Source organism: Aspergillus costaricaensis, assembly GCF_003184835.1.
Source record: "Aspergillus costaricaensis CBS 115574 unplaced genomic scaffold BO79scaffold_1, whole genome shotgun sequence".
Classification (NCBI taxonomy): Eukaryota; Fungi; Ascomycota; class Eurotiomycetes; order Eurotiales; family Aspergillaceae; genus Aspergillus; species Aspergillus costaricensis.
In genome coordinates this window covers 120,229-140,359 of record NW_020291801.1, presented here as the reverse complement: position 1 = coordinate 140,359, position 20,131 = coordinate 120,229, and the positions used below count along the sequence as shown (strand labels likewise).

Sequence of the window (20,131 nt, the reverse complement as noted above, 5' to 3'; positions counted from 1 at the left end):
GAGGTGTTCGTGTGATTGGCAGGCTCTAAGCGCCCAGTGCTCTATCTTTAGAAAACGATGGGCAGCCGGAGATAGTCCAAGTGGTCAATAGCCGTTGCCGGTGCGTGCCATGGGTGGATTGGCAGTGGTAGTGGACTTGTTAGTAGACTAAGGATTTGATTTCGAATCATCATGATCAAGCATCGCTAGAGATTGATGAAAGAGGGCGTACTACTGTAGATATGGGATGATGATAAGCAGCGCGGGTAACCCAGCCACAGCCAGCTTAACTAGCATAAGCCAACTCACTCACATACTATTGAGCATGGGCCAGCTGTCGACTGCCGCAGGAAAGCACAGAAAAGGGAAATCCGGTCCGCGTACAAATCCCAACGGCAAACTGAAAGGGGAGATGGTTGAGTCACCGGACCAGCGTGTCGGCATCGGAAAGGATGGTCACGACAGGGAGGATGGATGAACTGGACAAGGAGATGTGCACTACTGGCCAAGTGGATGGCCAATTCCCAGTTGGGGAGGACCCCGTGACATGCATTGGGCGCGAGTCTCGACCGGGTGTTCAGGCACCCAGGCCTCCACCGGGCTGCAGCCAAGTCTTCCCCCCACGTGCAATCCAGGACCCTAGCCCTTATCGACGGGCAGCAGATTTCCCTTTTGGGTACTCCGGAGGGATTGAACTGACGTCGACAGGCAAAAACTGAATACTACAAAAAATGGCGGTGATATCAACATCCGGCTGACTTATGGCTCGTTGCCCTTTTGGCCGTGATGGAGTCTCCATACTATTCTTGATATCCACTCCCGGGTGTGGCACTCCCTTCCCACACCCTCCCCCCCATTTCCTTTCACCGCGCCCCTCGTTCGTCGGTGACCCGTCATAAGAATAATAATTGTCCGTAACTATAAATCCGGTGCCCCTCCACTTCCTCCATCTCCGGTGGTACCGCATAATACCGAATCTTAAATAAATTCCTTCTTAAATCTTCTTCATATCTTCATCCCAGAAACCAATTAGCCCTACTACCTACCTCCAAATCTCTTCTCTCCTCTTCCTCAATTCTTATCCACCATGTCCCCGCCAGCTATCATTGCTCCCTCCATCCTGAGTGCCGACTTCGGCACCCTGGGCAGCGAATGCTCGACCAAGATCGCCCAAGGATCCGACTGGTTGCACGTCGACATCATGGACGGCCACTTCGTCCCCAACATGACCTTTGGCGCCCCCGTCGTCACCAAGATTCGCTCCCATGTTGCTCGTCCCACCGAACCCCACGGCAAGGGTACCTTTGACTGCCACATGATGATTCAGGAGGTGCGTCTGGCTCCCTTGCTACCACTATCGTACATACCTCAATGAACCTCAAGCTCATGCTCATTCCCCATACAGCCCCACAAATGGGTCAAGGACTTCAAAGACGCCGGCTGTGATCTCTACTGCTTCCACTACGAAGCCGCCATTTCCTCCACCGCCGCTACCAGTCCCGCCGACAACACCACAACCACCAAGACCAGCCCCAAGGACCTGATCCGTTATATCCACGACGAGGGCATGCAAGCCGGAATTGCCATCAAGCCCGATACCCCCGTCGACGTGCTCTGGGATATTCTGGCGAATGAGAACGAGAAAGAACGTCCGGATGTGAGTTGAACCTACTACATCCCCATAAATTTCCCCCCTCCGCACATCTTTGCGGAGCATACCCCACATCCATATACTACTAGTCTATAGTGGAGAGAGATGTTGGTTAAAGTTCAAGCTACGGAGTACGTAACAACATGCTAACGCTATCTCTCTTGGCAACTATCAGATGGTCCTTGTTATGACCGTTCACCCCGGATTCGGTGGTCAGAAGTTCATGGCTTCCGAGCTGCCCAAGGTCAAAGCTCTGCGCGAGAAATACCCTGACCTCAACATCGAGGTGGATGGTGGCTTGGGACTGGGCACGATTGACCAGGCTGCTGAGGCTGGCGCCAACGTCATCGTTGCGGGCTCGGCCGTCTTTGGCGCTCAGGATCCCGCCGACGTCATCGCTAAGCTCCGCGAGACTGTTAACAAGTATCGCAAGGAGTAAACTGAAACGAATAATAATTCAATAAATAATCAAATATAGAAGAGGGGGGAAGGAAACCATAAACAAAAGTTTTCCGGCTCATGTGACACGATTTTCGTTGCGATCGCTCGCATTTTTAATTTGTTCTTTGCGTTTTCTAGCTTCTTCCTGGCGCCTTACAGAATTCTCATGGGCCCTTGTTCGGGTGTTTTCCCTGTCGACATGTGATGAGCGAAAAAGGGTCAAAGAGTACTTGATCGGTTACGGGCGGATGATGCGCGTTCAGGCATATTTAGAAGGTTATGGGTTGGGTATACGGTTCGGATAGAGTAGGTAAACAGCGGGATCATCAACTATGTTTGTAATGGGAAATGAGTCCAGTTCGAACATATACAGCATTGAAAACAAGTTACAAAGAAAGAAATAAACAGCAAGCAAGCAAGCAACAGTGAAAGCTGGTATCTTTACAGGGAACGAAGATAAACGGTAAGAGTCTCGCGATAACCGAAACTAGGACGCTGAGTCGTATTCGTCGTCTCAAAATGAATGCAACCGCAAAACCCCGGCCGTTGACTTTGGCAGCCCGCGCTTTCTGTCGACCGGGGTCCCATCCTGGGTTTCACCACCAATCCTACTCTTCTTCGATCGTCTCCTCCTGGTCTGTCCGCGCCGCATTATCCTCCCTCAAGGATTTGAGAAGATCCTGTTGACCCCCGGAAATAGACTTCCGCAGGTCCTGTGCAACTTTTTCTTGTTCTTCTTTGGAAGTGGCGGAGATGATGGAGCCACGGTGGTGCTGAACCATTCCTAAAGCTTCAGCAGCATCAGCATGAAAATTAGCAGACGACTCTGCAGCTACCTCGGGCACGAGAGGCGGCCGCTTAGGCTTGCTAGCCTGAGTATCGGGAGCAGCCTCGTTCCCACGTACAGTATCTTCCTTGCCTGCTTGGGACTGCTCGCCAGCCGCAGGGGTCTCTTTCGGGGTCTCTTTTTGTTCTGTAACTGCCGGGGCGGGTTCCTTTGCCGGGGCAGGTTCCTTTGCTGGGGCAGGTTCCTTAGCCGGGGCAGGTTGAGTGCCGCTACCTTTAGCCTTGGCAGCGGCCTCCCCACTAGCCTGGCGCATAGCAGCCGTGATGGCAGTGTCTTTCGGGGTCTCTTTAGACGGGGGGCTTTGAATCTTGATTGTGCTCTGTTTGAGGGTAGTGGGTTCGGGGGTGGGGGTAGATGCGGCCGAGGGGGGTGCGATCGGAGTACTAGTTGCGGGAATACTGTCGATGTCTTCGACACTGTTAACCTGCATCCTCAGCTCACCATACTCATTCCATTCTTCAACTTGCTCCAAGTCCTGTTATTTGAAGATGTTAGCTGGTAGTCTACAGTATATATTTGAGCATCCGTCGCTAGTAGTAGCCACCTAGCCTCTCTGCGAGCCTCTCTGCGCTGGGATGGGGGAGGAATACGTACTCCGACAACAGTGCCGAATTTCACCAAGCCAGGAAGTTTCTTGCCCTTGGAGCGACGGCCCCAGAGCTTCCTGGCTACTTCGTCCGTGGCCACATCGATTGCGCGGAAGGGGAGCTTGTTGGCTTTGAGAATCGTCTCCAGGCGTGCCGTTGCGGTGACGATGTGGGACGACCCCGCAGTCAGGGAGGTGTAGAGATAGAGGGTGGGATCGGACATGTTGATGTACAAGGAGAGATAATCCGATCGTAGGGGTGAAGAACGGGGAAAAATCAGATGGTGGATGGCGAAAGAGAGTATATCGAACGTAGAGAGTGAGAGGAAAGTATTAGGACGAGGATGAGGGGAAGAAGACGAGGATGACGATCGCTTTTGATGGAGGCCCGCTTCCCCTTTTGCAGCAGCGCGACGGCGCGCCTTCCCGATTGTTCTTTTTTAAGGGGCAGAAAAAGTGAGGGACTTAAAAAGCGCTTCACCGCCGAATGACGTGGCTTCCTAAGGCCGGCGAAAGATAGGTCACGTGGAATGGTGGTCCATGCAGTTTCGAGTAGATTATTGGAAGAGAGTGTAGTATGTAAATTGACAGAAAATGAATTAATTATTGGATTGACCCTTTCATTGTCTGGTGAATATATTCAGCTGGAAAGAAGGTGGAGGATGCGGCGCAAAGAGGCAAGAGCCGACCCTATATAATCGGCCCTAGTGATTACAGACTAATGTCGTGACAGCCTCTTTGCAATTGTGGGGGATCTGATTCCAGGGTGGCAATCTGACGTCAGTGCATCTTTCTCGTCACTATCTCACAAAAGAACTATGGTCCTTTTCTTCCTCATTTTGTACCAACTACACACCAGGCTTTTCCTCCACTCTCCTCTCGGTACCATCCGACCTCTTCTCCACCTTCGATCGGCTGCTTCCAAGGTTATTTTTCTCGCGCTTTTGCCTGCGCAATGGCAGACCCCGAGTCGACACTGCAACTGAAAAAGTGGGTGGAGTCTTCGATTGTCGCAAGATAAGTGGCACGTCTGATGTCACGGTCCCATTGATCGTACAGGGCCCAAAAGTGAGCTATCGTAGTTCCAACGGCCCATGACTTCATCGTCTAGCTGTTCGCCAGCTCTCTTGCAAATCTTCAAGCATTGTCGCTGAACCAATTTTGTCTCAAATCAATACAATGGAACGTCTGCCGGTGAGTGCACGAAGGTATGCATATGGCCCGCGTGAGTTGCATATGTCGACTGGCTGCGTATATGATGCAAGTGTAGAAGAGGCCAAGAAGCATCTGATATTCCTCAATACCTGTTTGGTATGGTGGTATGATTGTTGCGCAATGACCACATAGCTACGCCGTTGAAGACGGCTTCGAGAAGGGCTGCAGAACACTAATTCACAGGGATTGGAGCTATAAAGTACCATGTAGATGGTGGCGAGGTGGGACTAGTTGAACGTCAAATCTACTTAAGTACAAAGTACGCCCCCATCAACTTGGGTGCTTTTTGTCACGTACTTGTGTACTATGATAAAGTAGCAGTTCAGACCCTTGAACATGCCCTTGAGACAATCTAGCCCGATTGTTTCTCCCATCATGCCTTATGGTAGCCGGTGTCTTTCCCCATATTTACCTCACCGTCAGCTCTCGGGTGAGCCCTCTCAACACCCACCATTGACGAGCAACACGACTCCTATAGTTGTGCATAGAGCCGTTTCATGTACCATGAAGTACTTCGTCACTTCAATACCAGGCAATAAGCAATGGCCTGATAACCATGCACATTACGGAATGAAGTCAAAAGATATCATGGTATTATATATATTCGTGCCTTACTAGTAGTATGATGACGCTGACTCCCCCAATTGCTGCAGTCGACACCACGAACAAAGTTGAAAATGCTTTGAACATAACACCGAGGCCCCCGGATCAATTGAAATAGTGTTTCCACAACGAATTATATGGTGGTAAGGTAGGACCGCAGGTATAGTGCGGACATCGAAAGGATGTCACAAATTCGATAGAGGCCTGTGATCATGAAAGAAATACTGATTGTCCCCCTTGCGAACTCAAGAACTCAATCAAATTTGCAAATGGCGAAGATTGCGAGGGTTATTATAAGATGATCGCAAGGCAATAACGCATCGAAATGCTAAAGTCTGAGGACCTCATGCAACAGGAAGGGTCAGCTTTTGAAGATTTTTTTCCGCAGTTTCGGTAGATAAGGCACAGCGACATCGCCTCATGAAGTGACTTCCTCCAGAACTGATTGAGGGTCTGTATTGGTGTTATCAACTGTCACCCTTTTAGATAAAACGAGGACTTTTGAACAAATTAAGCTTATCCGATTCCCCTGATGCCAGAGTTCCGCTAACATTTGGAAGTAGAAACGGAAGGATGCAGACTATTCTAGTAGTAACAACAGCCAGAGCTATTTGAAGCCACAGCCTGATGATGACTGCTCCGATGGTACCATCGACGTACCTGCCTAGTTGCTACTCTTATCAGCACACTGCAATGTATACCACAGTGCATGCCATCACAACCTCACCATTTGCCTACCGAAGCGAATGTGACAATATGAAAGCATACTGATTTAAATCAAATGCAGAGTAATGTGGCGCAGATGTCGACGTCAACGCGGTGGCAGAAATGCTGTATCAAACTTCCTTGTGAAAGGGACAGTGTCCGCGAAGACAAGCGAGAATAGCCGATGGCCAGTCTAGAACCGCTTGAGCTAAAAGAATGGTACCTCTCCTCCAGAGTCTTGCACCTCGTACGTGGCTGAGGATTACTCGGCGTACAGAGTACTCATCATACTAGCTACACCGATCTGCAAGGATCTATCTGACAACTAGAGCTGACAAGTCTAGCCTGGAGATGCGCCATTTGGCGTTGCAACGGAGCATCGCCACAGCCACTTGGACGAAACAAGGCTCAGCGGTTAATCCTTCAGGCAATGCAAGGCTTAGCAATAAAGCAGCAAAGCAACGATTGAGGAAGTGAGACCATCCACGAATATTCGACTTGTTCAGCCGCGTCATCATGGAATTTTCAATGTGGGATCCAATCAAAGACACAGATCCGGCCCAGGGCATAGAATCCCGTTGCCTTTGGCGGTCATAGCACCCATTCAGGCGAGGACAACGAGCTGATATTTGGCCCAGCGGCTGGCTAAACGCCGTTCCAGACTCGCTTTTGAAGGACGCCCAGGCCTGCCTGTGGCGGGCTGTCCGAAACTTGGTGAATTGCACGTATAGGCAGTCCTTCCTAGCTGTCAATACACCGAAGGATCGGCCCAAACAAGGATAACTGGTGTTCGTATCAGCATGGATCAATCGGCCAGATCATTTGAACATACCGAGCGTTCAGATGCCCTGGCCAACCGGGCCTACGCAGTCCCAGCCAGTTGGTGGGCTTCATGAGATCTCACACATCGAGGGTTGATCTCGCCTCTTCTGTCCCGTCTTCCAAGCCATTATCGTTGCCCGAATCTCCAGTCTCAGCCCATAGCCTGACTCGATCACATCCTGAACAGGGATCGAGTAAGGCAGAAAACTGACTAATTAGGACTGGTTGGGCATGGGCGGCAGCCGTTTCCGATCACCCCAGCGAAGATGTTGTCATAGTGGTTTCAAGTAAGATGATAAGTTTAGCCTTTTGGCGCGAAAAAAGAGGTGGGTGTTGGTGACCTAAGTAACTAGTAGACTAAGTGCAGTGACCTGAATCCTTTCGACCGTCCGCGTTTCTATGGGAAGGGCGGGTGGCCCAACAGCTCCGGCCTCAAATCTTAAATGATTCGCTGTCAATTGCAGTTTGGCAAGATAGCGCCAACCGGGCGTCCCATGGAACCTTCCAATGTTCGGTAACTGTCCCAAGTCTAGATACTTTCCCCTTTCGACCCGAAAAAATAATAATAATAATAATAATAATAATTAAAAACCCAAACAGAAATAACAAGCAAACAGACACAATCACCAACTACCTAGTCTAACTACTAACTATTCTCCAGGGATAAAAATGTCAGCTTTGCAAGGTCCTTGGTTCGGAAATAAGTTAGCGTGACAACTGCCCAAGTCAGGCATACACTAAAACCTGGAGAGAGGAAAGAGAGAGACCGAGAGAGAGAGGAGGGGGATTCTCAACCCAAAAACTTTCTTCCCTGCTTTTTTCCACCATCAACCGGCAGCACACACTGCTGCTGTATGCGCATCCTGCATGGAATCACAGATGGTACGAACTAGTGGACCACTTTGAAAGCCTTTTCCAGCCTATCATCCCACCCCCTTCAGGGAAATTGGACGATCATAGAACGTCTAGCGGGCCCGCCGATCCCCTCGCCCATCGAATAGGGGTGCTTTGCTACCACCGACCATGACGCCCACGGAATAGCGTCACGCATCTATTTTTGTCCCCCTGTCGTTTTCTGTTCTTTCCCCTCCCTTTTTCATCCATCATTATCATCATCATCGCTTCTCCAGACAACGCCCAAGTCGATCGGGGCCAAGGTACGAAAAAGTACCTGCGTATTAAACATAATCCAAGAACCAGGCAGGCAGGCAGGCATCGTTGAACATTGTCGCCCAGCTGGCTTCACTAACACTAACTAACTTACATCCTACAACAAATCTAAAATGTCCGCCTAAGACTTATCACAGTGCATTGGTGTGAACTGTGAAAAACAAGTTGTGAGCGCAGCGAATGCTAGCTAGCTAGCAATCTAGTTTAGTTGAGTTAGTTTAGTTCCATCAGCTTTGTCATTTGATGCCAGCCAGGAGGAGAGGACCGTATGATCATCATCTCCATTGACTCCATATACTTTACAGTTGTACTATAGGTGAGTTGCTTTCCATTCATCGCTTTGACTTTTCAAATCAATGCATTCTCTCTGCTTATTTCCCGTAAACGAGTCATTTTCGTTACTCCGTACTGGTTGAGAAAATTGTCGCATTATTGCATAGTATCTCACTCTTACTCTCGGATGCGTGAATTGAGATTGCTCGTGAAATCCCGTTGTTCCCGGACTTGGTGCTATATTTGGTAAGGTAGGTAGTAAATCCGTAGTTACTTATCGCCCTCCACTTTCTGGGAGACGGGCTAGGGATAGGATTTCTTGTTTTGGTTGTAAAGGGTAATTTTAGTAGATACATACATCTGATTGTAGGGTTGTTGTCATGTACTAAGTGGATGGGGATGGCTACTATTATTGACTAGATGGTATTCGTTATCGAAGTAGTAATTATCACGTGGTGTGTGTTGGTACTATGGTCTGTCATCAGGACTCTACTCATGAGCTGTGCACTTAGTATTGCTATTCTTGGTGTTGCTTTTGATGGTGTAAGATACTAGTAGTTGTCCTTTTGTTGTTATGATCATGATACTTTCACTGGTTTCGCTTGCTCTGGCGCGACTGGTTGAAGACTACTCTTGTATATATAGTACTACTTTAGATCCGATCAGTGGCACTAGTACGGTGTTCAATATATACGATTTGTAACGGAATAAGTTCTTGTCAATTAGAATATCGTGCTATCGAATTGTGTTTGCCTGCCAGCAACGGTGTGTATTTCGCAGAGTAGCTGGGAGTTGGTGAAGAATGTATCCGTATCGGACGATAGGAAAAATGGTGGGGGGGGGGATGGGAAGAAAACTGAAGCGGGATGAAGTCAGGAGGGGCAGAACTGGCAATGACGCAGTTCATCGCCGACATACTACTATGCTCGATGCTGGTTGATCTGTTGAAAGGCAACAGCAATTTCCAAACTTCAACAAATTTCTCCCTCACCGATCGTGGGGTTGATTGTTGGTTGTTCACTACTACGAAGCAGTCTCGGTATTTGGATGCAGTTGAGAGGTAACAACTACTTTCCAGACCGACAAGACAGTAGAGAAGCCACATTCGCCACCGGATTTACTCCGTAGAGTTAATGATTATTCCCCCAGTCGTTTTTCTTCGATACAGTGTCTAGATTGAGGACGAAGTGGTGAATGCTTGAGCCAGTGTGCGCATGACTCACGGGTTCAACTCAATACCCCGCTGTTGCTCATACTGCGACGGTGTACTCCGTTCTGCCGACCAGCGAGGGCCGGAGATTCGAATGTCTTCGAGAATCGGCAAGAGGGGGATTTCCTAGAACAAATCCTCCACCCGCGCAGATTAAGCCGGAGACAACAGTGGAGTAGCAACTCTGCACACGAGTATCCCACGTATCTAGTCTAGTCCCTGATTTCCCTGGCTATGTTTTCTTCATTCGGGAAGAGACACTATGAGCGCCGTCGGTCATTGGCTCGAGCCATGTTCAGACACGATAGCCGGTTCCAGAAACGGCGCTTTACCCGTTCGGGGACACACTATGGACTCCTACGGTGCAGTAGTCGGTCCATAGTGGTCACTTCAACTCCGTAGTATCGTCATCGCTTGTTAGGCCTCAAAAAAGCGGTGACTCTGCAGTGGGCTCGTGGTGGGTGCTGGAACTCTGAAACAACGGTGGAGGAGCGGTTGACCGCCAAAAGCGCTTGCCTTCGGTGAGAGCTTGAGGGGGGGGGGAAGCGCGTTCCTAACTCCTAAGCCATCATGATTTGGTTAGATTCTATCATCGTGTTGGCAGGGTGGAGGTGAAACGCCAGCACATAGACCACTCCATCCGCAGCAACCCTTAGTCACTTACAGCGTTCCTCGACTAACTCATTGAGTAAGTAGTAGGATGGGCTAGTTGATCCCATGGACCAACTGTTCTTCCTATCCCACCGTGAGTGAACGATTAATAGTAAGTACTACATCCGTAGTAGTCAAGCTGTTCTCTCAGCTGTCAGTGATCTAGTCCTGATTGGGAGAGAGAGTCACGTGTAACACGTGACACTTGGTCTCCCTTCCCGCGTATTGGGCGGCATCTTCATCCGCCCCACACAATCCCCCTTCCCCAAATGATCGGTCCATTGTCGATAGTCTTGAGATCGTCCGGTCACGGCGCCAGAGGAAGATCCGGGAAATATTCTAGCAGCTGGGTTTACGAAAGATTTTCGTCACCTCTCTGGTACGGCGCTCCATAGCCACCATACCCCTAGAGACCATAGAGTGGGCAGACTACTGTCAGCAGTCCGTGCCAATAATTACCTGATCCAGCTCGTGTCATTCTTGGACGGCCATGTGCAGACAACGCCAGCCAAACCCTGGATGTCTTCCGCGTGGTACCGCGGGTTGGGCCCGGGGACTGTACCCAGGTTACTACCGCTTGCCTAAGTTGTTGCTATATACTATGACCACCGGCTTCTTCTTTTGCAAGATCTAGAGCCACGAAGAATGGGATGCCTGGGGTCGACAACAAATGCTGTTGATACCCAATCGCCCCTTGGGGTTTGCTCATCTGGACTCGACTCCAAAGTGTCGTGTCCAGACACAACGTAGAGGAGGTTTGTGCTCAACTGTTCAGGAGATCTTACTTCTCTCAGTTATTCTGCTGCCGCGCCTGATACGACAACAAGCGACCGCGATAAGGGACAACTTGAGTTCCGGCTGGCTCGTCATTTGCAAGCGCATCACCAACTGACAGAGGAGTAAGACCAACTAGAGTTGGCCGTGACGAGCACTGTGGTGGTAGTGTAGGAGTATGTACGGAGTATGGGGACGAGAAAAGCCCGAACGGGTGTAGCCTGACATCGACGTGGCAGCCGTAGAGTCGAAGGGGGGAAAGTTGGTAGACTTCCCGGGTGCTTTGTACGGAGCAGACGGGCGCAGGAGGCCTGCCACTGGCCACCAACCGGACCGTTGGTACATTGCTCCGCCGCAGCAAGCCACTGCTGGTGGGAGGACTACCATACTCAGGTACCTCAACCTGGAGTCACTGTTCCTACCTTAGACTCAGTAGGTACCTGAGGCTTGCGGAACCACTGCTGGGGAAACAGGCCCAGGATTCTTTCAAGCCCATGTACCGCCGTAGGCGCTGCAGCAGACCGGGTACAGCGTATCAAAGTCCAGCAGAAATGGGCTGGTGCAGCTAATCCCCATAATAATAACCAGACTAGCTTGGGACTCCATAGGAGAGTTGGTCATTGTCGGACTCCGTACAGTAGTAGTAATAATAATCCCGTGCACATAACCCATCATAACCACTCGGATGACTGATCATGGCCCTTCCAGCGCAGCAGGTGCTTTTGCTGGTCCGGGTCGATGACGATGGAATCCGTTTCGCTGCCTCACTTTGGGGCGCACACACCGTGTTTGTCCGTCCACTGCGACTCGTCCGATCGATGTGTCTAACCCGTTGCAACCAGGTCCATTCGGGCCTCTGTTGAACAGTCAGCGTGTCACCCTCCCCTTGACCTTTCCCAGTAGGTCTAGTCCTGACTTGGGTGGTGGTGTGTCTTTCCATATTTTTTCCCTTTGCTGACTGAGGGCCGTCATTAGTGGTCTGCTGGACGTGGGTTGGTCGTGTTCTCTCCCTGAGTCGGTCCTTCTTTTTCCTACCTTACAGTGCTTAGTGTGCTTTCCATCCATCTCTTTATTTTTCCCTTTTCCTTTCCCTATTCCCTTTTTCCCCAGAACAAGAATAAAAAAAAATAATACTGACGGCCACTGGTTAGTACCTAGTTAAGTGGTCTCTTCTCTTTTCGGCACTAGCGCTCTGATCACCATCTTCGGCCCAGACGGTGAATCGATTTCCCCCTCCTCCCTCCTTCTTTTCCCCCAAAAATTACAACAATAATAATTATTTCCTTCTTCTCTATTTTAGTTTTCTTACCTCTTTCACTTCTTCTGGTTTTGGTTCGCTCACACTTTTCCCCCCCCCTCCTCTTCTTCATCCTGATACTTTCCCTTTTTAGGAAATAGTAAAAAAGAAATGAGGGGACAGAAGGAAACACAGATAAATAATAAGAAGAAATTTTTTAAAGAAAAAGAATCAAAATAAAAAGTCAAATTGGGAGATCAAAATGGGGAAAGCAAAAACTATCGAATGAGAATTAAAGAAATCAGTCACCCAAATCGAGAAAAATCATAATACATCCATACTACTACTACTGTACTTACTAACTTACTACCTAACTCAACTCCTCCCAAAAAAAGTTGCGACAGATCCTGGCCATCCCAAGAGGGTCTGGACTCATCTGGGAGGCTTCCAATCCCTCCCTCCATCTTTCCATCCCCGCCCAGTTTCAACCTCTCGATGGGCCATGAACTCCCTAAACTAACCTGCAACTACTGCTTCTCCTTCTGACGGATCTTTTGTTCACTCATGCTCGTTCCATCCACCATTCGTACCTTACCCAATTTCTCCCCTACTCTTTTCTGCCTCCCCTCCCCTCCTCTTGCTTTTTGCTTTCCTCCTAATCCATTCTCACCTTAGTTTCATCCTTGACCCTCTCCGGACCTTTCGACCAACCCGGGTGTGGGGATGGTGGATGCTCCATTTAATTGATAACCTCTTCCCACCTCATCTGCCTCCTCGTTCTTTATCGTTATCGTCATCTTCCTTGTCAACATCCATCTGGCACTTCCCATTGTTCTCTTACTCCACCGCGCCTTCATATATCTCCTCCCCCCATCTGTCTCTCTCTCTCTCTCTCTCTCTCTCTCTCTCTCTTACCTACTCTCTTCCTCCTCCCTTTCCATCATCTCATCTCATCTCATCTCGTTCAACAATTTTCCCTTCCCCTACTATCTTACCTCTCACGACCCTTCTATCTTATCTGTACCGGCCTTACCTCCTTCTGCCGTGTACTCCTCTTTCTACACTTCAGTGCCTGCCCTGTTGATCTCAGTGTCTATCGGGCTATTCTCTACTACTCTCTATCTCTATATTCCAGTCAGTCCTTCCCCTCTCGTGGTCGCTCTGAGGTGCAAGTCACCAAGAGGGATTTCTCCTGCCATGCATATACTAAATCGCGCTAGCTCTAGAGATCCTCTCCAATCCCCTGAAGTCACTTGATACTGATAGCAGCACCTCCCTCCTCGCTCATCCTACGTGAGAAGAGGCAGCACTCAGCGAGGACTTCTTCACCCACTATGGCTGGCACCATGGCCGACGACGAACTCTTCACAAGGGCCATCTCTGGGTATCGGGACGCTTTCTTGGATCGACACTCCCATCTTCCGGAATCAGAGCGAAACGAACTTTGGAGTCAGCGGTTAAGTCAGTTCATGACCACCACGGCCTCTTCTTCCATATCCTCTGTCGCCTCGTCCAGTTATCGCCCGGTTCCCGGTTCTGGTCTTCCTGAAGATGGCGGCGCGGCTCTCGAGAAATCTGGGAAACGGTTACGACAGGATACCCCCCGGACCCTACCTGGTTCTGGTCTTCCTCCACCGAAACGACGAGTCACCGTATGTGATCTATCTTGGTCTTCTGCTCCCGCCTCTCCTCCATACCTGCGTTTTTACCCATTCTGTCCCTCCCGCGCTATTCCATGATCTTCTTCTCTTCTGTCATCTCCCGCCAACAGTCCTTGGATTGACACTTGGCAGACTCCGGAACCTCCAGTGACCGTTGATCTGACGCGCGAACTGTCTCATGCGTCTTCGCCAGCGGCTCCTGAGACTACTCGACGCCTCTCAAGAACGAATTCTCGGAAAGGCAGCTCGGTCTCTTACTCTGGTCCTGGGCCCTCCTCCCGGCACACGGCTATGGTCCGCTCGCAGAGTCAGCAGATACCGGTTGCTCACCGTCCGTCGCTGACAACCCCTGCAACGGGCTTTCGACACTCCTATGGACCCCAGCGTGTGCAGCGCCGCCTTGACCATGTCAACGAGTACACGCCCTCCGAATACGCCAAACAGTACTTGGATGATTTCCAGGGCCAGGGACACGTCTCGGCACTTTCTATGGCGCTTTCTGCGGATTCGACGATGTCTGGACTTCGGCAAGAACCCCAGTTAAATCAGGGCCAGCCTGACCTGATGGCGACGAACTTCACTGCCATGTCCAACCCCACCATGGTCGAGCAGCCGGTCCAGCCGGCTGCCGTGGAAATGAGCAGGAGTACCACTACGGACTCGCTGTGCGGAGGTTTGGGAATGATGAGATTCGATTCCTCGGGACCGAATCTGGACTCCAATTTCTCATTTTCCGTTCCCTCTGAATTCGTCACCTCCACCTCCCCCATGAACGTCCCCTTCCCTGCTTCTTTCTCATCTATGCACCGACACCCAAACCCCGAAGTCCCCCTCCCCTTCACTGAGCCCTCTGGCTCGATGTCATTTTCTTGCTCCGCTCCATCCTCCACATCCTTCCATCCACCCATTCCTACACTTTCTCCGTCCACTGCGACGGAGATGAGGCCTTCTATGTCTGTCGAGAGCGACAGCTCGTCTCTCTCTCAGCCATCGAGGGCGGCTCGCAGGACCCAAGAACAGATCGTTCAGGGTACTCGACCCATTGCTCCTAAAGCCGAGCCGCACAGCAGCTCACCCCCCAAGGTGGCTGAGCAGCACAAGATGATTCGCATTTCATCATCGGATGGTACTGCCAAAGAGGTTGCAGCCATTCCCAAGGCCTCGATACAACGGCCCCCACGACCGAAGACGTATTGTAACATGTGCAACGACCAGCCGGATGGCTTTCACGGAGAGCACGAGCTGCGTCGACACATTGAGCGGGTCCATGCCGTTGTTCGCAAGGTTTGGGTTTGTGTTGACATCTCTCCTGGCAAGACATTCCTGGCCAACTGCAAGGCTTGTCGGAATGGCAAAAGATACGGTGCTAACTACAACGCTGCCGCTCATCTTCGCCGCACTCACTTCAACCCGTGCCAAAGAGGCCGTGGTGGTCGTGGCAAAGACAGCGAGAAGCGCGGCGGCAAGGGCGGTGGAAATCATCCTCCCATGGATGTCCTGAAGCATTGGATGGTGCAGAAAGAGGAGATTGTCCTCGAAAATGCCCAGAACTATATTGACCAGGATGCGCTAGGCGATGACATGGCGGCTGCTCCGCCTGCGGCCTCTGAGGACATTGCGTTCTCTGGATTGCCACAGACGTCGGTCGAAGACATCTCTTCCCAGGGTATGGACTCGACATTAGTGAACGGATTTGAGTCCTTCACTGCGATGCCGACGATGGTCATGGACCCATCGATGGATGCTGCTCCTTGTTACTTCGATTCTCAGACGTTACCACCTGAGATCGACTCGTATGTGTGATTGTATAAACCTCAGCCCAGCGGCTGATCGCTTTCTCATTTACCTCCCCAGAGGGGCTTGAGACTAGATCTTTGGTTACTCTTGGGTTTCTTGTTGATACTATACATCTTGAACCTTGATTTTTTTGGGGCTGTTTCCATATTCTTCACATTGCACTTTTCGCCTATATTTCGTGTGATAAATTCTCACTGGCTTTTCTTTTATTCTCATTTTCTCTATTCTCATTTCCTCTTTCCTGTTCCTAATCTTTCCTCTTCTAATTCTTCTCCTACCATTTTTTCTCATTTTTCCCCCTTCTTCTTCTTCTTCTACTTTTTTTTCTTTCAGTGATTCTTCTATCTTCTATCCTCTCTTCTCTTCATTCTTCGGACTCCAGAGGGCCGACCAAGTCGACCTGGTGATGCCCCTGATGGGCGCTACGACATAATGTGTGATGATGAGCAGTCAATCAGCCAGTCTCAGATTCGTGAAATATATTGATTTAATGCACGTCGTGCATGAGAGCCACGGTCCCCCCGAGTACAAGCCTCGGGACTAGGGTATGATGGGGAAGACCACTGCCAACTTTGCAGGACCTATTTTGGTAACTGCAGCCTACTCTTGCTAAAGGATACTAAGATACGCAGGGACCCTGCTCGAAGATGCCACGGGCGGTGACCGTATGGTAGGCGGTGCAGGTAGGCGGTGACGCCGGGGCGTGGCTTTGTGCCGGCACCCGACTGCCACGAAGTTGGGCGCAGTGATTGGGCGCAATTTTAGGGGTCTCATGAGCGCCGGGGCATGCAGTGGAACTGCAGGGCAGCCCTCCTGCCAATGATGGCGGCGATCCTTCGTCCAGCCGACGACGGTTGGCTGACAACTAACCTTTCATTCCCTGAGCCATCGCCCGTGGGCGATGGCAGTGGGGCGCAACCCCGAACACCAGGGCGGTGATTGGTAGGCAGACAGTGCTGGCCCCGACCGCTGAAGGGGTTGTCCGACAGTTGTTCCAGGACAAATTCCCCAAATCAATCATAGCAGGAACTGTCGTGGCTGGTGCCTGGAGGTAACTGGGTCCTGTAGGGCTGCGCTAATGTGGCTGAGTCCGGGCGGTGCTGCGTATGAGACCAGTATGTATGTATTGTAATTATGGGCTGACGGTCCCCTTCGGTCGGAGAGGGAGAGCTGGTTCTCTCTCTCTCACTTCAGTTTTCTCTGCACTTTGGAGGAAATCACGACAGATGATCACATAGCTTTAGATAGCACTTGTTTCGGATTCAATATTAATAATTTTCCATTCTTTCTCTCAGTCACTCATCGGTTGCTTTTCCCTGTTTCAGGCTGGGTAGACATGGGCGGCTAGGATTTTCTGGCGCCCTTCTAGTTGGGGGTGGGGGCGTAAACAGGATTGCACTACTGCTCACTATTGGCTCGTGGGACCTTGATTGCTGTAAGGTATGTTACGAGAAGAAGAGCAGGGGAAGTGTGAATGGAGTGTAATTTTCTTAATAAGTGGTCTTCCCTTCTCTCGTGTGTCTGTGTCTGTGTCTGTGTCTGACTGTCTGAACTGTCTTTCTTCCTTTCTCTCATCCAACCAACCAAAACCTTAAAAGACCTGAACGGCGGCTCAGCGATCTTCTCCTCTTTCTCCGCCTCCTTTCACCTTTCCAACCCCTAGCGATCGTTTCTCTTCCTCCTCTTCTTCCCTCTTCCTCTTCTCCCCCCCCCCTTTCTTACCTTTCCGCTTTTCCATCGACTCCATTTAGAACTCGGCGTTGTCTTAGGTACGCTTATTTCCCTTTTATTGGCCAACGCAAGGCTGGGCTTCCGTCCTCCGTCCACTCACTCCGTCCACTCACTCATCCTCTTTCTCTTTCTTCCATCCGCTACTGTCAACCGCCAAGTTCACCACGCTGACCCAGTCCTATCTTTTATTCCTACACACAGACTCTTTTCCTTCACAATGAGCGCTCCCGGATACTACAACGGCCCTCCTCCCCCGCCCCAGGCGTAAGTCTTTCGCCCTCCATTGCGCCCGATCTCCTGTGGTTTTTGCACCGGCCATTCGGATTCAAAGCGACCGCGGCGTGTTGGTTCAGGAACCCGTCTTGAGACTGGCTTGTTACCAAGCTTTTCGACACTGGTCTTTTTCTTCCTGGGCTGGCCAGCGGTCGCAGAGTGTCTACTTACATCATACCCCGGATTTGCGCATTGTTCTGACTTGGTCTCCGCACAGGTACCCTCCCCAGGGCTATCCGCCTCCGCAGGGTGGTTATCCTCCCCAGGGATACCCCCAGCAGCCCTACCCTCCGGTATGTGATACCAGAGTTATGTGCAGTCATGCGATCGGACTCTGACCGGACAACAGATGCAATACCAGCAACAGCCTCCTCCCCAGCAGAAGGACCGCGGATGTCTCGGTGCCTGGTAGGCCTCACCCTTGCTAAATTTCGTCGCACCGCATCTTACTAATCCGACCGTTTTTACCATCTAGCCTGGCCACGCTTTGCTGCTGCTTCCTGTGTGAGGAATCCTGCGAATGCTGCTTCGAGTGCATCGAGTGCTGTGAAATGTGTTAAGCTGTGATCGATTACGGGTGCTACCTCGAATGTAGCGAGGGCTGCGCGACCAACCGAGCTCTCACGATCGATATACGACCTCGACGATACGATAAATTCCCCTTTCATCGCGTGCTACACTAGACCGGTCGAGTCCAGGGGCGCCGGGAAGCGCTGCTGTGACAGCTGCAGTTGCTACGCGGTTTTTGTCTATTTTCTTGTTAATCTACCCATCGCGTTACTGTTGTCTTCCTTCGTCGTGCCCCCATGGGAATGCTCTTTTTTTCTTTTTTACCTCTTCTATTCTCCTTTCTGTTCAATATGGTGATCCCGGATATATGTGTTTAGGAACCCGGGGTGGTGCTTGGAACGGGGAGGGAGGTGAATCATCCTCTTTGCTTCATGGCGCTTTTCTTAATTGATGACTTGTGAACTTTTCCCCTTTTGCCGCATTGGCTACCCCAGTAATTGCCATCATCCCGAAATGACCCATCATCTGTGCATGATACACCCACAATGTGATACAGATACACAGTGTAGACTGCATTTGAAGCATTTACCGTTGATGAAGAAGAATCCTGGACATCTTGGCAGAGTCTGCAGCTGTCATGGCTAGGGGCACCTGCGACTCTAGTTCCCTTTCCGTCTGAAGCTTGAATCCAAAGCCAAGCCCACCGCCAGGAGAATCCAACCAATAACGGTCTCTCCGATTGGTGGTACCGTTCAATCTGGCAGAGCGGGTTTGGGCTAGGCAGCATTCATAACTAATGCGCTGTCCCGATGCTTCTGGCCGAGCTGAGTGGCTCGCTGCCTACACCCACGAGGCCCTGCAGGAGTAGATCGTTCTTTCCTTGTACGTAAGTAGATTGAGGTTTTCGCACTTGACGTAACTTTTCACCTAAATAAAATTCCTCATAGAACATTCAACCATTTCCCTTGGGCTTGGCTGCAGGTGAGCGTGGGGACGTATGCTTCTCTCTGCTGGGTAGGTAGCTATCTATGCAAATCATGATGAATATAGACAAAGCTGTCAGTGTGATCATAGATGTGCACGCGGATTGAGTGGGTAGAGGAATAAAATCACAGCAATATTTCATTCATGAGATGAAACAAATGCTAGTATAAAAGCTTCATGATTGCTCCCTTGGATATACTCTTCACACGTAGTACCTAGCAGTAGTAGGAGCAAGTAGCAGATGAACATATTAACCTCAATTGATAAGAGGTTATACTATGTATCATCATGTTACTATGATGATCTAGCAGTAGTATTGATCCCTCCATTTTCTCTACTAATAAAGACACTCCATCATCAATGTGGTATATTATCAAACCTCAACCTTAAAAACCACCATCAAGAGCACTCCACCCACAACAACCAACGCCCCCGTCATCTCAAGCCCAATAACTCCCACAAAACTCCAAGGAACCAGAGCCAGTTGCCTCTCTGGCCTCTCTCGCACCGGCTCAAAATACGCCGCCGATGTGACCGTCAGAAAGGTCAAAACCCAGATATACCCAAGAACCTTTTTCCACATTTCTGGCTCCTTTTGACTATTAGTGCTACCCGCTTCCGAGGTTGCTGAACCCTGAAACCTTTTCCTCCGCACAGCCTGGACACCATCTTCAATCATGTAACCTAACACAAAAGATAAGAAAAACACCATAGCGCCAGACTCGCCCATCGGTATATTCCCTACCACGTCCGCAGTAAGGTGTAGAATACCCGATAGGAGAAACACACAAAACACATGGGTATATCGTTCCAGGAAGGACGACTTAGCCAGACCGAGAATATCACGAGTGATGTAGTTGCTTATGGCAGTGAACTTGTTGCGGAGCAGTTGATGCCAGAATTTTCTGTTCAGATGGTGTCAGTATGTATACAAAATGATATGTATATATTTAGTATATATGATTCATAAAAGAAAGAGATGAAAGAGCCATAAAATGAGCCACCCCCCCC

General features: G+C 50.2%; 9 protein-coding genes across 9 annotated transcripts in view; 4 read left to right on the top strand and 5 right to left on the bottom strand.

Moving 5' to 3' along the window:
- The first annotated feature begins 956 nt into the window (after positions 1-956).
- Positions 957-2,381, top strand: BO79DRAFT_184294 (ribulose-phosphate 3-epimerase RPE1). Its single transcript, XM_025680316.1, has 3 exons — positions 957-1,309; positions 1,385-1,636; positions 1,806-2,381. The coding sequence occupies exons 1-3, from the start codon at positions 1,067-1,069 to the stop codon at positions 2,067-2,069; spliced, it is 759 nt and encodes a 252-aa protein (XP_025544882.1). The 5' UTR covers positions 957-1,066; the 3' UTR covers positions 2,070-2,381.
- A 42-nt stretch (positions 2,382-2,423) lies between these two features.
- BO79DRAFT_162530 (uncharacterized protein) lies at positions 2,424-4,134 on the bottom strand. Its single transcript, XM_025679073.1, has 2 exons — positions 3,513-4,134; positions 2,424-3,393 (listed from the first exon to the last, which is right to left on the bottom strand). Exons 1-2 carry the CDS (start codon positions 3,726-3,728, stop codon positions 2,680-2,682), a joined length of 930 nt encoding a protein of 309 aa, XP_025544881.1. The 5' UTR covers positions 3,729-4,134; the 3' UTR covers positions 2,424-2,679.
- A 914-nt stretch (positions 4,135-5,048) lies between these two features.
- On the top strand, positions 5,049-5,630 carry BO79DRAFT_205977 (uncharacterized protein). Its single transcript, XM_025681883.1, has 2 exons — positions 5,049-5,310; positions 5,373-5,630. Exons 1-2 carry the CDS (start codon positions 5,056-5,058, stop codon positions 5,403-5,405), a joined length of 288 nt encoding a protein of 95 aa, XP_025544880.1. The 5' UTR covers positions 5,049-5,055; the 3' UTR covers positions 5,406-5,630.
- BO79DRAFT_345 (uncharacterized protein) lies at positions 5,527-6,214 on the bottom strand. The gene is made up of 3 exons (XM_025689105.1): positions 6,050-6,214; positions 5,874-5,993; positions 5,527-5,775 (listed from the first exon to the last, which is right to left on the bottom strand). The coding sequence occupies exons 1-3, from the start codon at positions 6,086-6,088 to the stop codon at positions 5,614-5,616; spliced, it is 321 nt and encodes a 106-aa protein (XP_025544879.1). The 5' UTR covers positions 6,089-6,214; the 3' UTR covers positions 5,527-5,613.
- Positions 6,109-7,055, bottom strand: BO79DRAFT_331 (uncharacterized protein). The gene is made up of 2 exons (XM_025689083.1): positions 6,860-7,055; positions 6,109-6,810 (listed from the first exon to the last, which is right to left on the bottom strand). Exons 1-2 carry the CDS (start codon positions 6,919-6,921, stop codon positions 6,342-6,344), a joined length of 531 nt encoding a protein of 176 aa, XP_025544878.1. The 5' UTR covers positions 6,922-7,055; the 3' UTR covers positions 6,109-6,341.
- Positions 7,056-12,802: 5,747 nt separating this feature from the next.
- BO79DRAFT_294 (uncharacterized protein) lies at positions 12,803-13,416 on the top strand. The gene is made up of 2 exons (XM_025689029.1): positions 12,803-13,298; positions 13,385-13,416. Exon 1 carries the CDS (start codon positions 12,895-12,897, stop codon positions 13,246-13,248), a length of 354 nt encoding a protein of 117 aa, XP_025544877.1. The 5' UTR covers positions 12,803-12,894; the 3' UTR covers positions 13,249-13,298; positions 13,385-13,416.
- On the top strand, positions 13,214-15,678 carry BO79DRAFT_308 (uncharacterized protein). The gene is made up of 3 exons (XM_025689051.1): positions 13,214-13,298; positions 13,393-13,816; positions 13,958-15,678. The coding sequence occupies exons 2-3, from the start codon at positions 13,499-13,501 to the stop codon at positions 15,626-15,628; spliced, it is 1,989 nt and encodes a 662-aa protein (XP_025544876.1). The 5' UTR covers positions 13,214-13,298; positions 13,393-13,498; the 3' UTR covers positions 15,629-15,678.
- A 1,859-nt stretch (positions 15,679-17,537) lies between these two features.
- Positions 17,538-18,294, bottom strand: BO79DRAFT_241632 (uncharacterized protein; the record flags this gene model as incomplete). Its single annotated transcript, XM_025685142.1, has 3 exons — positions 17,538-17,767; positions 17,798-17,909; positions 18,095-18,294. 3 exons carry the CDS (start codon positions 18,292-18,294, stop codon positions 17,588-17,590), a joined length of 492 nt encoding a protein of 163 aa, XP_025544875.1. The 3' UTR covers positions 17,538-17,587.
- Positions 18,295-19,493: 1,199 nt separating this feature from the next.
- The window catches only part of BO79DRAFT_233905 (proline-specific permease), a gene marked incomplete at both ends in the record, with an annotated part of 6,326 nt that continues 5,688 nt past the window's right edge, over positions 19,494-20,131 (bottom strand). Inside the window, one exon of the mRNA XM_025684315.1 lies at positions 19,494-20,025. Coding sequence (XP_025544874.1) covers positions 19,494-20,025 — 532 coding nt within the window. The remainder of the gene's footprint in view (positions 20,026-20,131) is intronic.